This window comes from Vidua macroura, chromosome 5 (assembly GCF_024509145.1).
Source record: "Vidua macroura isolate BioBank_ID:100142 chromosome 5, ASM2450914v1, whole genome shotgun sequence".
In the NCBI taxonomy this organism is placed as follows: domain Eukaryota; kingdom Metazoa; phylum Chordata; class Aves; order Passeriformes; family Viduidae; genus Vidua; species Vidua macroura.
Genome location: NC_071575.1, coordinates 17,934,864 through 17,950,990, shown reverse-complemented (window position 1 = coordinate 17,950,990; position 16,127 = coordinate 17,934,864). Strand labels below are relative to the sequence as shown.

At 38.2% G+C, this 16,127-nt stretch overlaps 1 protein-coding gene across 1 annotated transcript in view; it reads left to right on the top strand.

The window, feature by feature from the left end:
• Positions 1 to 16,127, top strand: part of PLBD1 (phospholipase B domain containing 1) — a 38,262-nt gene that overhangs the window by 7,090 nt on the left and 15,045 nt on the right. Inside the window, exons 3-5 of the mRNA XM_053978233.1 lie at positions 6,397 to 6,480; positions 8,387 to 8,525; positions 14,977 to 15,141. Coding sequence (XP_053834208.1) covers positions 6,397 to 6,480; positions 8,387 to 8,525; positions 14,977 to 15,141 — 388 coding nt within the window. The remainder of the gene's footprint in view (positions 1 to 6,396; positions 6,481 to 8,386; positions 8,526 to 14,976; positions 15,142 to 16,127) is intronic.

Sequence of the window (16,127 nt, the reverse complement as noted above, 5' to 3'; positions counted from 1 at the left end):
TTCATTGTCCTAAATTCCTTTTCATTAAAACTAATGATACATTTTGCACCTGTGTGCTAGTCTTTTAATCAGTAGCAGGTACGAAGTAAAACTTCTTCATTATGGGATCAGGATGTGCCCTCCCCTTCTGATCCTGCAGGATCTCCCAACACCTTGGTGGGACAGATGGGTACTGTATCTGTATTACTGCTCAAGTAATGTAATCACAAAATAATGTAAATGTAAAGAAGTGCATAAGGAGTAGCAAAAAGTGTGGTTATTTCCTCAGCTTGTAGTTTGGTGGCTGATCAGGCATTTGAGAGCAGATCATTCAGGGAGAAATGTTGCTAGTAAGGTCTGCAGGACTTCCTTAAGGATATTTTTCAGCAAATATTGTCAAGAAACTGCTGGAGAGCAGATACTGAAACTTCACAGCATGGGGAGTGGTCTTGACCAACTTAAAAAAAAAATATATATACCCTATAGGCCAGGCCTGAAGGCAGACTGGGGTGTGTCTAGAAGGGTTAGTGTTCTCCTGAAAGCCCTCAGGGACTGAGCCTTTCCCACAGTGCACATCTATGAAAAGTGAGAGAATTTTGTACTTGTTACAAATCCAGTGCAGGGTTTTTTCCCTAAAATAAAACAAACAGAAAAATCCATAACTCCAAACAATAGCCATCCAAAAAAACTAACCAAACTTTGTTCTTTCCGTGGCTAAGATGGAAGACAGAATGATGCTATGAAATACTGATAGCAGATGGTGGTGCTAGGTTGGACTTGATGATCTTAAGGGTCTTTTCCAATCTTCTAAGAGATTCCATGATTCTCTATAGCTGGTGATACAGTTAAGCACATGACATGTGGCTTGTTGTTGAACAAGCTCCATCTTTTGCTCTGTCAACACAGTCATAGTAAAAGAAAAATTCCAAAATTCTGATGCTGGGAGAAGTTTGTGATGGCTGCTGTGACTTGACTTTTTGGCTTCACCTACTTTGCTTTCAGAACACTGAATTAAATACCCATAGACTGTGTTGCACAGGCCAGCAAGGGAAGGTTGTCTGCTGAACATTTGTCAGATACAGCTGCTGGACAAGATTATATTAATTTAATTAGTAAGTTATTTTAAGATCAGTTTATATTTATGGATAGCTCTCTGAGCATATGATAATGTGATTCTCTAGTAGGTTTTGCTGGTGAGGCACCTAGGTCTCTGGAAGTATATAAAGGAAATTCAACAAAGTAATATTTATCAATAACAAAACACTTCTGAGAGAATGAAGGAGTCCTAAAGTTCATAGTACACAACCTGTACTCCAGACAGGAAAGGAAATTAAGTTCATGAGAGATCTGTTGTTGGGTTATTTGGCATGAGAAGTTGCCTTGCAGTGCCTTGCACTGTTCGGTCAGTTTATGTAAACTATCCCTGAATCTGGGGAATGCTAGCATTACATTTAGAATATTGTTAAAATTAGGTATTGTTCAACAGGTTTTTTTCCCTAAGGCTTTACCTAGGTGTTTTAATCAATAGGTGATTAAGCTTAAGTTTTGCTATAGTACAGGTAGCCCAGTCCATGCTAAGCTCAATTAGATGGCAAGTAGTACTGTAGTAGGAACAACTCACACCCTTTCTTCTTCTGCCTCCACAGTAGATTTATGTGTCTTCCTGGGTTTGAAACAAACTTAAGTACGTGTCTGTTCCTTTTAATGTGGTTTGAATGTGAAATAGTGTCTGGAGGGATTTATCTGCTGTCTTATTCTAGGCTAACTTTTAGAGGAAGGAGGTTTTCTCCCCCCCCCCCTTTTTTTTTTTTTTTCCCCATGTGTGTTAAGTGAAGATTAACAGAAGTTAGGTTATCCAAGTTATTCTTAACAGAAGTTAGGTTATCCAAGTTATTCTGCTCAAGGCTTTTGCCTTCTGCAGGTCATGTGCTTACTGAGTTTGGTTTCTAGCCCTGGCTGCTGTTACTCTAGAGCTAGCAGCTCTAGCACTGAGCGGCCCTTTGTGAAGAAGTGGATATAGCAGAACTAGTAATGAACAGAAGTGAAGCTGAGGGTTTGTATTAATATGGAAAAGTACAGTTTGAGACTTAGGCTTTTAAGCAAAATGGGAAATTCAGCTATTTGAAAGGAGATTTAAGTGCAAGAGTGGGTTAAAATGCAAAATCAGAAGTAGCCAACTTCTTGAGAAAATGCACCAAGAAATCCCCTGGCAAGTGCAAAACCTTAAAATGCTTGCTGTCAGTAAAATGAGTATCAAATATTATACCTATTGTCTGAGTTTAATTTTTTTGGCTATTTCTTTGCCTCATTGTCTATCTGTACCTGCAGAGCAAGCGTATTTCTCACTGGGAGTTACAAACAAGTTTTTTCTGTCAGGTTGTGTAAAAGTATTTTGGATAAAGAAGGCTTCTCCAGAAGCTAGTACCTTCTGAAAATGTTTCAGGTAAGGAACAGAGATGAAATAGTGATATACTCTCTTGACCCTTGTTAAGACAGGGAACCTACTACTTCAGGTTTTAGCTGCATGACCTTGGTGGGTTTTTATTTGCCAAACTGCAACTAATGAATCCTTTTACAGACTGTGTTTGCAATTTCCTAAATTGCAGGAGAAGTGAGAACTCCCTAAGTCTGCAGATGTTAAGATTGCACTCAGAACTCCATTTCTCCTTCATCTTGCCTAGAAATTTAGAGAATCCTAATTAACATGCAGGCAGATGTTCTATCTGTGGGACAGTTAAACAAGTCTTCTGAAGTAAAACTGGGAAACAGCCTTTCTCAATCAATAACTCTATACCCATCAGACTGCTTGGCCCATTTAGCCTGTTTTAGGGAAACTAGCACCATCACAACTTTCCTTAGAGAAGGCATCTCTAAACACTCTCATTCTACTTTTGCACACGTTGGTGTCCACAGCTCCAGCTTCCCTTTTATGTTCTTGGTAAGAACAAGGGAGAGTGTAGGTATGTGTTTAGCTTTGAGGAAAGCTTTATTTGCATTGTCAGCCACTTAGCTGCTGGAGTAAAGACCCTTATGTGACTTACCTGTACAAGTCCCTCAGGTGATTCAGGCACAGCCTTCCAATGTGAAAGCATTGGGTGTGCTTTGTAATTGAAGAGCTTTTTAGTACATGGCTACCTGTAGTCTGAACAATTCCATGGTCTCCAGCTTTCTTGCATCCATATGTGGTAAAGACTCCATGAAGCAGACCCAGAGTGGCTCTTTGCAGAAATCCTAGAAGTCCTACTAGGAAGAGCTCTGATGTGATGCATTGATAGGATGGAAATGTTGGTGCCTGAACCCATGCTGAAATACGGCTTCCTGCAGAAGCTGTTGGATGAGCAGGAGGCCCAACTTGGCCTGCAATTTGGAGACCTTCAGGAATTCTCAGCTAGCTAAGATCTCACATTACTCTTAGGGCATGAAGGAGAGTTTCCAGAAACAGCTAGGCCTTTAACATGTAAGCAAAAGGATGACAAAGTATCTGTCTCAAAAGTATATGCCTTGCCTATAGTAGGAACCTAAACAGTCTATAAAATAATGAGATTAAAAAAAAAATCAAAATACGAAACATGCTAGAACTGTTTTATCTTGGATTACTGGGGCATAATTAATTTCAGCTCTAACTGTAAAGGTCAGTGGTAGAAAAAGCAATAGTCAGACCAGTTTTCCAGTGATGGCAGAAATGTAAGTCTTCTCTAGAGCATGCTTCATCTTTCTAGTGTTGACACCTGATTCAGAGTATGAGAGTATCCATATGTTTTTAAAATGCCTAGTTAGACATTGGATAAATTGAATCCTAATGTCTGTAGTGTCTGGGGATCCAAGCACTTGTTTTTATCCCAAATTTCTCACCTTTCTGCAAAGTCCAGTCATATCAACTAGCCAAGGTACTTGCTCTGGCTTTCTTAGGTATGAATTTCCTTTCCCCGTTTCTAACAGAGAAGTGTTAATGAGGCCTGACTTTACTTAGTGGCAGAACACATCTAAATCTGTGACATTATTTTAAATCAGTTCCAGCTGGGACATGCCAGGTGCCTAAAAACAGTATTTAAATTTGAAGCAACATTAGTTTTACTCTTTCCTTATATAGCCTCAGCTGATCAGAGTCCTGTCATTTTCCTTGCTAATTTAAGTAAGGAGGACTCTGCTTTTCTGGTTTTAGGCCTGGAATTCTTGTCCCAGATTTGCAATTGCCTTGTGTTTGGCCTTAGATGTACTTGCAAAGCCTTACTGTAGTGATCCAATTTAATTCAGAGAATAATGCCCTTACAGAACACACAAGTCATGCACGTAGAAGCTTTGTTAAAGCAAAAAAAAGCTGAAGAGAGCAACTGGGGGAAAAATTCTTGATAACCATGGTCATTAAAAAAAAAAAAAAATCAATTCCAGGAATTATCTGTCCTCTGTTAGCAAACAAGAATGAAAGCCATTAAAGAAGGTGTTTTCAGTCACAATTCTAACCGAACCCAGTCTCTACATCAGTTATGACGGCTTAAAGATAATACTGCTGTAAAATCTGCCTTGTGTTGCATAACCTCTGAGTGCAAAATAGAGAGTGGAGCTGATGGTTGAGTTGGAAGCCTGATCATTTGTCCTGGCTTAGGCAGTGGTTAGGTCAGTATCCTAGCTGGATTTTATCTTCCTCATCTGGCTCTAATCCCTAAATGATCATCTGCCAGATGAACCAACTTGTGCTGTTTGCTCTTCTTTAGTGACATGAGACTCTCATTTCTAGTATAGAGTATGTTATGCTCTAGTTCCCTTCTTAAAATGACTTGGGATTTTTATTTGCCAAATTCTCTGTGAATATGAAGGGGTGGAGAATATTGATCTGTTTCTCCAATTATCTTGCTATCTTCTGGAAGCAGGTTATGATATTTTATGTAATCTTGCTTTACATGGGAGACAGAAAACTCTAGAACTAAAATTGTTGCTGGAGCTGCAGTTTTGTGAAAAATGTAATGGTGAAAAGCTTTTGAATGCTCCCCTCTTGTCCCAGCATCTCCCTTCCACAACCTAATTCAAATAAAAACAAATCACATTTTTGCTGGATTACTGTTTTGCCTGAATGTGTGAGACAATTAGATTTGATCGTGAGAATGGTACCAGAGCTGAGATAAGAAGCAGCAGGATCATGTTATCAAGTTCATGTAATTGTCTGGGAATGGGGCAAGGGACAGAAACAAGGGAGAAGGTCAGTAGATGATTCTCTAGTTATCAGCAAACTGTTCTATTATCTCTATCTGTATTCTCTAATCATACCCTGAGGGAAACTGGGAAGAGCTCCTGTCTGCATCCCTCCCAGAGAAAGCTGCTCTCATAAGTTTTATTACAGGCATTTTGCCCTGCTGGCATGTGCTTTCCTTGAGGCTGGTATCTATTTCTCAGTGCTGTTTTCTTTCTCTCAGCACTTGGTAGGAGATAAATGTACTGTTGATGGATGTAATTCTATCTCTATCAACTCCAGACGTCAGTGAAATAATTCTCTGCTGATGTCCCTTTTATTTTTTTTAATTTAATCAGTGACTGAAAAAAATGTTGGTTAAGTTTGATTCACAATAAGAGGAATGTTGAAGTTTTATTTTGTCTTGGATCAGACAATGACATTTCAGCTAAAATGGAAGGGTGACTTTAATTCTGGGCTCCTGAACATTTTTTTAATAATTGATTTCATCTTGAAGTACTTCATTTCAAGAAAGCAAACAAAAAAGCCCTAACCAACAAGCAACAAAGCCCTTTCAACCTTTGTTTTTAATAGTTAATGTGGATAAAACAGCTAACTGAATTCAACAAGAGATAAAAACCACAAGAATTTTGGTCTCCATAAAGCTGAATCTATTTAGGGCTGCCATGAGTGGGAGTTTCTGTGGTAACGTGTAGGATCATCTTATACACACTTAAAAATGGAGATACTTAGCTTAAACTGAAAGGAACATGGTTACTGGCAAGTAAAACCTGCTAGATATCATGCTTAAATTCTCTCTCTGAAAAGTGAAATGAACTGAGTCAGCAAATTATATTACCTTTGCCTCTGTGGTTCTTTTGATTCCAAATAGCATAGGTCTCCAGAAAACTATTTTTGTTGTGCTTAAATTAATGTGCTAAGGCTTTCAAGATGTTGCTGGCCTACAAATATTCCCTGAACGTACAGTTTTGTTATGAAGTAGTTCAATATCATTTTTTCTTCTTTCCATTGTGCAGCAGTTTGAGCGGGCATTAGCAAAGTAATTTATTTTAAGTCACATTTTAACAAATCTTTTGTGTTACTTTTGCTGTTTGTCATGCACTGGAGTGTTTTCTGTGAGTAGGAAAAACTTACCTTGTGGACTGTGTTGCTTGTCTGTCAAGGCATGTTAATTAACTGGTTGGTACACAGAAGATGCAGAGGAATAACTCCTGTTACTCTTGTTCTTTCAGACAGATGTATGACCATGCTGCAAATATGTATCCACAGCTAATTAAGACTCCCACCATTCGAAGAGGAGTTCAGAATTTTATGGCGTATGTATTTATTTGCTAAAAATAAATCAGTCAAGACTTGGAGTTGGAGGATGACAGAATTTTCAACCTTCTTTTATTCTCTTTCTTATGGGCTGAGGAAAACATATGCTTCCTTTCCCTCTGATTGAATGCCATTATTATTAAAAGAAATTCTAAATATACATGAAGAAAAGCATATACCCTTCCCTAATTCTGATTCTTTCAAACAAATGCTTAAAACTATTGCTGACAAGGGGTAGAGAAAATGTCAATGAATTCTGAAGGTCATTCTAGTAAAATTCGTTTCTTGAAAAGCTGATATTTTCAATATTCCACTGAACAGTGGTCTTCGGACACCTTAATCTTTTTAGCATTGTGCATCCTTTTCTTCTGTTAGGTTAGTATTTTATTCTACCACCAATTTAAATTCTATTCTAATCAAAGAAGTCGTGTTTCACTTTTCACTCTAGCTATAAAAATCAAAAGTAAAAATAAGTGTAACTGCTCGAATAATGCAGCTATACTGGTGGGGGAAAATACAATAGGAGAAGAATCAGGCCAGGTACTGGGAAACTCAGCTGTGATTACCAATTATTTTAATCTCCTTAGACTTATGTTTTTATTCCATTACAAATACTTGTGTGAAATTGTCACTTTTGGGAATTTTTTTCTGTCTTTGCCTTGTCTTGCCCTTTCCATAAGGGGTTGAGGGGTTGAATATCTGACTGTTACTGGTGTGCATATAGAAAGTTAATTGGTTTTAGCTTATCCAAAAAATAGAACAAAGAATCTTAGTGCTCCCTTGCTATCATTTTTCAGCATTGCTGTGCTCCTCCTTATGAGAAAAATGGGATAGCTACTGTATCGATGTGTATACATTTTTTCCTAGAATGACACAGCATAGCAGCTGTATTCCCCAGGATGCATTGTTGGATGAAGGGGGCAATACTAGGTGGCCTTGTATTGCTTTTCTATTGCCTCTGTCCTCAATTCCTGCATCACTGCTTTACTTTATAGCAGTTTTGCAATATGGATTGCTGAGTTGTCTTGGAAGTCCTTAGCCCTAAATGCTCAGATCATATCCCTATTTCCTTGGACATACTTCTTGCATCTTGTTGTTTCTAGAAAGCTAACTCTGGTTGGTTTTCTCACCCATATGCTGCTGGAAGAGTTTGCTTCCTTTACAGGTTTGTCCTCTCTTATTTTGCTACTTTACATAGTGCGGGTGGATAGATACAGGAGGGTGGAAGAGGCCAGCATCTGATCCTCATTTCCTGTGGCTCTTTTGTGGCCCTTTGTGCACAGCAAAAGAGAGAATTCAGAGAAATCCTTACGATGTTGGCGACTCTTGCCTTGGGGTCTGTTCACTTGCGTTGCCTCATGCCCTAAACCTGGGTGATTTGGCTCTTCACGGGATCTGGCACAGGGTACAGTTGTTTGGCCTCCCACCTGTTACTGAGAGGAGCAAAGGTGTGGTTCTCAGGCAGTGTTTGAGCACCACCAGCAGAAAGCCTTCATTGCACTTGAACCTGGGGGAGAGGAGGAGGCTCTTCAAATGTCAGTCTATTTTTATTCTTAAATGGACATTTAAAAGGGAATGTTTCATCTGACCTATCAAACACTTGTTTCCCTTTACTGACTAGATCTGTTATAGCAAAATCCTCCACAAACATGAAGTCTAATTCCTTCTTTGACACTAAAATCTGGTAGAGGCACATGATTGGAGGGTATTTTGCTTAAGTCTGAACATTTACACTTGGAGAATATAGTGCTTATATCTGCAGGATTTCCAAAGAATACTAAAGATTTGCCTCAAATCTTTAGTAAGACTGGACCATCTGGGTCATAATGTATTTGTCCCTTCCCTGCATTATCAATTATACTCAAAAAAACCCAAGAAAACCCCAACCTGTTTGTTCCTCTGCAGGAAGCAAGATCAGTGGACAAGACAACAAATCAGAAATAATAAGGATGACCCATTTTGGAGGCATGCTGGCTATATTATTGCACAGTTGGATGGTCTGTACATGGGAGCCCTCGAGTGGGCTAAACTGCATAAACTAACAGTAAGACTACTGCACCTCTTTTTCAGTAGCTCGGGCTGGGTTGTTAGTGGACAAACATGGGAGAAGGGGGATCCACTTTTTAAAAACAAAAAACAGAAGTAGGATACTTAGTGGCATGCATTCTGCATGCCATTCTGCTAAATCTTTAGTGGCTGTTCAGTGTAGATAATGTGTCCGAGCACTTGGGCCATGTAACCACAGATTCTTCACAAGGGGCTTGGAACCCTGGGCACTCACATGGTGATTAAGCTGGGGGTAGCTTTTGAATCCATGTGAATATTGGAAGGACAGACACTTCTAAAGTGTTTGTTGCTGTCACTTTACAATTGTTATTAAGCAAATGACCCTTTAGGTATAAAGAATACCTGCAACAGTGTGAGTTAAAGCTTTCATTCTTGTTTCCAAGCATTAGATTTCAAATCCTAAAAGCCTTTCTATCTTGGAGTATGTTTTACTTTACTAAATTACTTCTCCTTTTCTATCTTTTAAGTCTCAAAAATATATGGTTACAAGAGATGTGGTCGGTGTTGTGGCAGGTCAGATGGGATAGATTTTGAGGTTTTGTTGGGTGGTGGTTTAGTTGGGTTTTTTTGTGTTTTTTCATCATTTGTTTTTCTTTAATTTCAATTAGAATTGTATTCCAAATCATCAGCTTGTTTGTAATAGCAGAACTCCTTTAACTCCAGTAGAGATATGGCCAGCAATTATAATGTTGTCCTGAAGTCTAACATCAAATAGGTTTTTCAGTGTGAGAGGAAGGACATGAGAAATTGTAGTTGACCTTCTTACCTAGGTTAATCATACCAAGAATTTTGAGAAGTTGGAAGTTCTGAATTGTAAACAGTTGCATTTTAGTAAAATGTACATCTTTCTTGCATAGAAGTCACTCTGGGGCTTTCATGAATGGGGAGCCAGATCGGACTGGGAAAAAAAAAATGTTTGTAATAATAATCCATCCAACCTGAGTTTGTAGGGGAAAACACCAGAAACCTTGAGTTTCTATGAAAAGAACACATGAATATCCTTTTGTAACCACTGTATCTGAAGAGCCCTGTTAAGCTCATTAGTTTTTTGAGGTTTTTTTTGCTGCTTCAGAATCTTTTAGATTCATGTGGGGAGAAGGGAAAAGTGCTGGTTTGTGTCTGAGTTACTTCTTTGTAATATTCTTTGCATGTCCTGCATGCAAAGTGTGTTCCCTGATGCTTGCTTATTTAACTGTGCATTTGATACTGAAAAGCACTGACCTCTGAAGTGTTTGAATAATTTTTATCCTCTTTAGAGATCTCACTAGCATGTGTATATAAAAATGGTGCATTTGGCGAAGGTTTGGATGTGTGGTTCAGGCTGAAATATTTGTGTCCTCCATTCTTGAATTATATGCATGACATTTTTTTTGTCTTTTCCCAAATGTGCTTGCAGCAGTTGGTGGGATTTATTTTGACTCTTTCCCATGCCAGGCACAATTTTAGCTTTGGACATTATCACCTATGTTGAGATGCATATACTTTTATTCAAAGCAAAAATGTTCACTGTGTATGTATTTCTTACTTGAAATGGTGCTGCTTTTCTCTCTTTGCCTCAGCCACTAAGTGAACATCAGTCCTTATCGTTGAGTACGTTTTGGACAGCTGCTCTTGCAGCTAGGTCCTTGTTTTTTATTGGCATCAAAATGATACCTGACATTCTGTAAAATGTTCTGTAAGAGTACAGGAAGTTCATTTTGTTGGATACCATGATACTTTTGAGAGATTAGGCTACCCCTGTGTGTGCATATTTATTGCTGTTAGGATCTCCTTCAGGAAACAGAGCTTGAAGTCTGTTGCTGTGAGCTTACATGGGCAGTAGAAACAGGTACAGCTGCAAAGCTTCTGGCTAGTATTCCAGCTTTGACACATCCATTTATCTGAGAATCAACTCAGCTTCTGTAAACTGTTGGCACTTAAAAGCCCCAACTAAACTCACACACCAACCAAATGAGCAAAACCACCACCAGTATCTTCCTTATTCCTTGTGATTAAAGAAATCTACCATCCAAAGTGCAAATAAATTTACCTAGTAGATGATTTTTTTTTCTTATTTTTAAGTATTGTACTTTGGTTCAATTAACCCAATTGTTTTGATTTTTTTTTGGCAACAACTCCAGTAACAAGTACTTTTCTGTTACTCAATTCTCAAAACAATCAAAGAAATTTCATACTGAAAGTCTCTATAACAAGTTCTGCATGTAAGTTCTGCATGTTTTTAAAAGCAAATCTCATTCCTATTGCATGTTTTCCTCAGTGCTTTGAAAGTCTCTTCTTACCTCTTTCCTTTAGTAGATACTGTTTTGTTTCATTAATAAAATAATAATTTCCATGTGTTTATTGTCTTTGGATTATCATCATCGGGAACAAGTTTATCTTTTGATCTCTAGTAGTTCAATAGTTTGAATTAATGGTGGTAATGAACATCAGAAATATTAAAATACCTCTTATGTGAATTGGGACATTTTTCTTTTCCTTTTTTTTATCCACACTCAAACAAAACAAAAGAAACCCCCTAAACCTTAAACACAACCAAGCCAAAACTCGACATGTGACAGTCTGTATTTTGTTGCCTGATGTTCTGACGTTCTACTTGCTGTTGGGAAAGCTATGTGTACTTCTAAATTCAACCTATTATTCTGTATATGTAGAGGACAATTGTCCCTGCTGTCTTAAGCTTAAAATAAGAGTAAATGCTGTAGAGGAAAGGCTAGGAAGGTTTTCCCCTTAACTCCCAAAATACTAAAGATGGGAAAAAGAGAAAGGGGAGATGGATTTCAAGGTTCTTCTGTTTCCCTGCACTGTGAATGATCATACATAGACAAGATGCTCTCCTGAACACTGAGAAGTTGTTTGGTTGACATGAATAGGCAATAAGAGATAAAGGGGATGAAGAAAAGGAACTGTGTTTCCAAAGTCAGTGAATTGTAACACTGAGCACTGGGCAAAGTTGTACAGAACTACTTCCTTTTCAGGTGAATGAAAACAAGCTGTTTCATAGCTAATCTGATTTTAATTTTAAAATTCCGTTTTCTGGGACTATGCATGGTAGTTTGAAACCAGAGTCAGATACTTACTGAGAGCTGGGTTATGTGCACACAAGTAACTCTGAAATGTTATGTTTTTCTGCTCTCCCCTAAATTTCAGATTGCTTTACTTGAATATTGTAGAACCATTGTGTCTGCCACAAGTAACCAAGTAACTGAGCCTTACTGCATAAAGAAAATTTGGGCTTTGAATGGTTCGATAGTAGCACTAGTATAAATTTTTTTTATTCTTTCTGAAGGAAATGCTTTGTAGTGTATTGTTCTAAACTTTGGGTTTTTATTGTATGGAGTCAGTCCTCCTTCGGACTGTTTTAGGTAGGTGCTTCCATTAAGACCTACCTGAGAGCAATGTACATTGTAAACTTCTGTATTTTGAATTTGATATTTACAGGTATCATTAAGAGTGATGTCAAAATTTGAATACATCTTTATGTTAAAATGTGACATTATTCTATCTGGTTTAGCAACATTTTATATCCAGTAAACAAACCCAACCCTTTTGTCAAGACAATTTCTGAGGGAGGGGCACTCAACATAAAGCCTTTTCATCTGCCTAATGCTGTTCCAACACTGTGATTAATCTTGGGCTTGTCTACGCAGGGATATTACTCTTGAATAAGGAGGTGTCAGAGTTTTAAATACTAGAATGACTGCAGGATATTCTCTATTTGTACTTCCTTATTTTGTACTCAGAGTGCTCAGGCTTGGAGAAGTTACTGGAAAACAATTGTTACAGAATAACTTGCCTATTTTAATGTCCCATGTAAACAAGCCTTTAGGGCTGGTTCTCTCCTTTCTGCTGCCCTTTGTAAGTTTATTTCTCCCTTCCTTGGATGTAACTTGAACTCAAATTGATTTTTTTGTTTTGCTGTTCAGAACAGCACCCTAGAGGAGCCACACATTCTAGCAAAAGGACTTTTGATGTGGCTTTACCACATCTTTGCTTGTCAGTTTAGTTCATTCATTCTTCTTCAGGATCTAAATGTTGTATACAAGGAGTTTATCTGACATTGCTGTGTGAGATGGGAAAAGGTGATTACAAAAAATTGTAATATGTCCTATATCACACACTTGTTATGATGCAGATTTTTGGGTCTAATTCGTGCTAGTGGACACTAAGTAACTCCTCATAGAGAAGATTTCTCCATGTATCCTGGAAATCAGCTGTAGTTTTTCCAAAACGGGCTCTCAGCTGTCTTGTGGCAGATGCTTCAGACCACTCCTGAAATTCCCAGATTGAGCCTGCAGTGCAGATTCCTTTGTCTTCTGTTTGAATGCATTGTTTTACTGAGACTCCAGAGAAGCACAGTGCTTATGTGATGTCACATCAGATCTTAAACACAAAGTCAGGTTTATTTTAGGAGAGTAATGAATTTTTGGAAATAAACTGGAACAAAATCTGCTTGGCCCTCAAAAGGGGGATGAAAACAGAACTCTAGGGGGTACTTAACAAACTAGTCCCTCTTTTGCATCTCTGATATTTTGGCTGACTTTGGCAGCTGACAGCCTAATCTCACCCAGTGCCTTAGGAATTTGCATAACCTGTGCTTTAAGTGTGTCTTTCCTCCTGCTCTCTGGGCACCTTTCTGTGCCTATTGTTCTGAAAACTTCATTGCTTGGCACTTTTGTTCTAATTTGAATGGACTTCCTAATAGTTACAGAAGTTTTGATTTGGAGTGACGGTAAGAAGGCCCAGAAATGCGAAACTTTTAAAAAATACACAGACAGTTCTGACGGTTGCTGTAGCAGTATCAATGTAGCTAAAAATATTACAGTGAAAGCAGGTTTTATGAAGGAGAATATGGAGTGGTAGCAAATGGATGTCAAGTACAATTAAAATATCTTGATTGCTGGAGCAATCTCATGCAAGCTGGTTTTCTTCCTTCCTGGTGGTACTGCACAGTGATGCCTGTGTGAATCAGACATTGGAAAATGGCTTTTTCTTATTGTGTGGTGGGTTTTCAGTGCAGCTGAATAGGGGAAAATGGTGCTTAAACAGTGCCAAGTCTCTCTGTATGGATTCCAATGAAATAGAAGTTGTGACTGGTTTGTAATTGATTCATACTTCTAAATTGCTTAAAACTATCCAAAGACGCATCTCTTGATGGTGCTCCCTGTTTGGATCCTTACAGCAAAAACATGATGAACTAAAGCAATGTAACATACATGAAAGTTTAGTTTGGATTTCTCCCTCAAGCTATAGCTGCTCTTGGGGCCTTCTGCCATGAATGATTTTAATTGTCAGAATGGCTTATTTCTCTTGTGTGTAAGCATTGTGGGATGATCTAATTCCTTCCTATGGGATACATGGATTGGAGTTTACATGATTTCTGGTTTTCCTGTTGGTTATTCTTTCAGCCAAAGCAGTAAATGGATAACTCAGAATTCAGTATTTTATATTGAATATATTATATTTAATATAAAAATATTCAGAATACTTATATTCTGAATAAAACATAAATGGATTTGACGCTGTTTCATTTTCCTTGTCCCCCTTTACTGGCGTTTTTTACCCCCGTTTACTGGCCAGCTATATGGTATAGTAACAGTGATTTATATTGCAAGTAATGTGTTTCTTTGCTGTAAGATTATGTGGCATTATAAAATTACTATTCACAGCACCACAGTGATGTGTGTTCTGACTTCTTTTTCTTAAGCCCTGCCTAACAAAAGGCATGGTGAAAGCAAGAACAGGAAAGATTTAGAAAACGGTATTTGAAGGTTGAGGTTAAACCACTATTAAGCTCTTATTTTTGAAGAGGCAAAGTAAGAAGAGGTTCTAAAGAGCATGTTGCACAACTAGCTGTGTGTAGTTAACCCTGTTAACCCTGGCTAGCTCCAGCCATAAGGAGTTTTCTGAAGCACATAGCAGAGTGCATTTTGACTGACTTTCCTTATTCAGCTAGTTTGACTGGTATTTATTAACATTTTTTCCCTCATTTGTTTCTTCCTCCTCAGTCCTGAGGATGTCTTAAATTGCAGTTTTTATAAAAATCTGAGAGCTCCCAAGAACATTAGTGGAAGATGCTTCAAAGACATCTAGATAAACAAAAAAATTAAATTATATCTCAGTAAATCTGTAACAACAGACTGATTGGCATGCTGCTTGCAAACACACACTAAAGTTTCTTGAGTTACAGTTACATCTTCCTTTTTGCCTCAGAAATTGTAGCATTGGTAATGCCACTACAAGGGCCAGATCCAGAAAGTTTCCTCAGTGCCTGGTGCTATACTGAATGTGAGCATCTGGGCCTTGTCAGTAGGCATTTCACAGACCGTACAAGAGCTTCCTTCTGGAGCAAAAGAAAAATTCTAACTGCTGAGGCTGTCCTGATGTTTTTCTGTCTCAAAGTGTTTTTTGTCATCTTCTCCTTTATTCAGCCACTGAGCAACTTTGATGTCCAGTTTCTGAATGCAGTTGGAGACCTGTTGGACCTTATACCTGCATTATTTGATTATTCTGCACGGGGTGGACAATGCAATGTGGGTTCAGGAGGCCATGGGAGATACCAGTGGGACATGGGACACTGCTCTGCACTGATCAAGGTGAGCACCAGAACTTAATCTCCAGTGACTGTGTTGATTTGCAGTGTCATGAGTCTTGATTTCTGGAGTCTTCCCTGTTCATGTTGCATGTGCATAAAGAGACTTCTGTCAATGATCAGATATATGCAGTTGTCATTTGTGCCTCTATAGGATTTTGAGTCCAGTATTTCTCACTTGTGTTCAAGGGGAGAGAAAAGACCAAACAAACCCACAGAGATGGATGTTGAAAAGCTGCTAGAACTACTAGGGAATGAGGAACTACCAGGGAGAGGAGACTGGATGAGAATAACTCATTTGCCTAGGGAAGTGAAGTCTGAAAAGGGCTGTTGTGAGTGACTACAAATACACTGGGCAAATAGGCAGGGAAAAAAGGAAAAGGCTTATTTCAACTAAAGGACAATGCTAGCATAAAAACAATTGGATGCAAGTGGCTGATGTTTTCTGTTAATAGTGATACCTTTGAATGGCTTTCCAGTAGGAGTGATGACAGAAAAAAACCCCACAGTTTTAAGATAAGTGACTGATGCATCATGGTGGCAATTACATTTTTCAGTTAAAATTATTAAGGAGATTTAATCAGCCTCTGGAGACTCAATGTATCACAGAGCAACAATATTCACCTTAAATTAAGAAACATTAACTGAAGCATTTGCCTACAGTAAGAAGTTTCTGAACTAACAACAGCTAGAAAATCATAGAACTAGGGAAATATTTTGAAGAGATGTACCATCAATATATATATTTACCTTTTCAAATTAAATTTACTTGCATTTGCTTCTGTGCTTCACTTCAAAATGAACCAGAGGAATTCTCACAGAAACAGCATGTTTTAAATTGATGTTGGATATGTTTGAAAAGATCTGATTTGAATATGTGAATAGAAATATTCCAAATGAAAGTGGGGGAAAACCTATACCATGTGATGCAGGTATCCCAAATAACCCCACGATCTTTTATTTTGAAAACAGCACATAGGCAAGAATTGC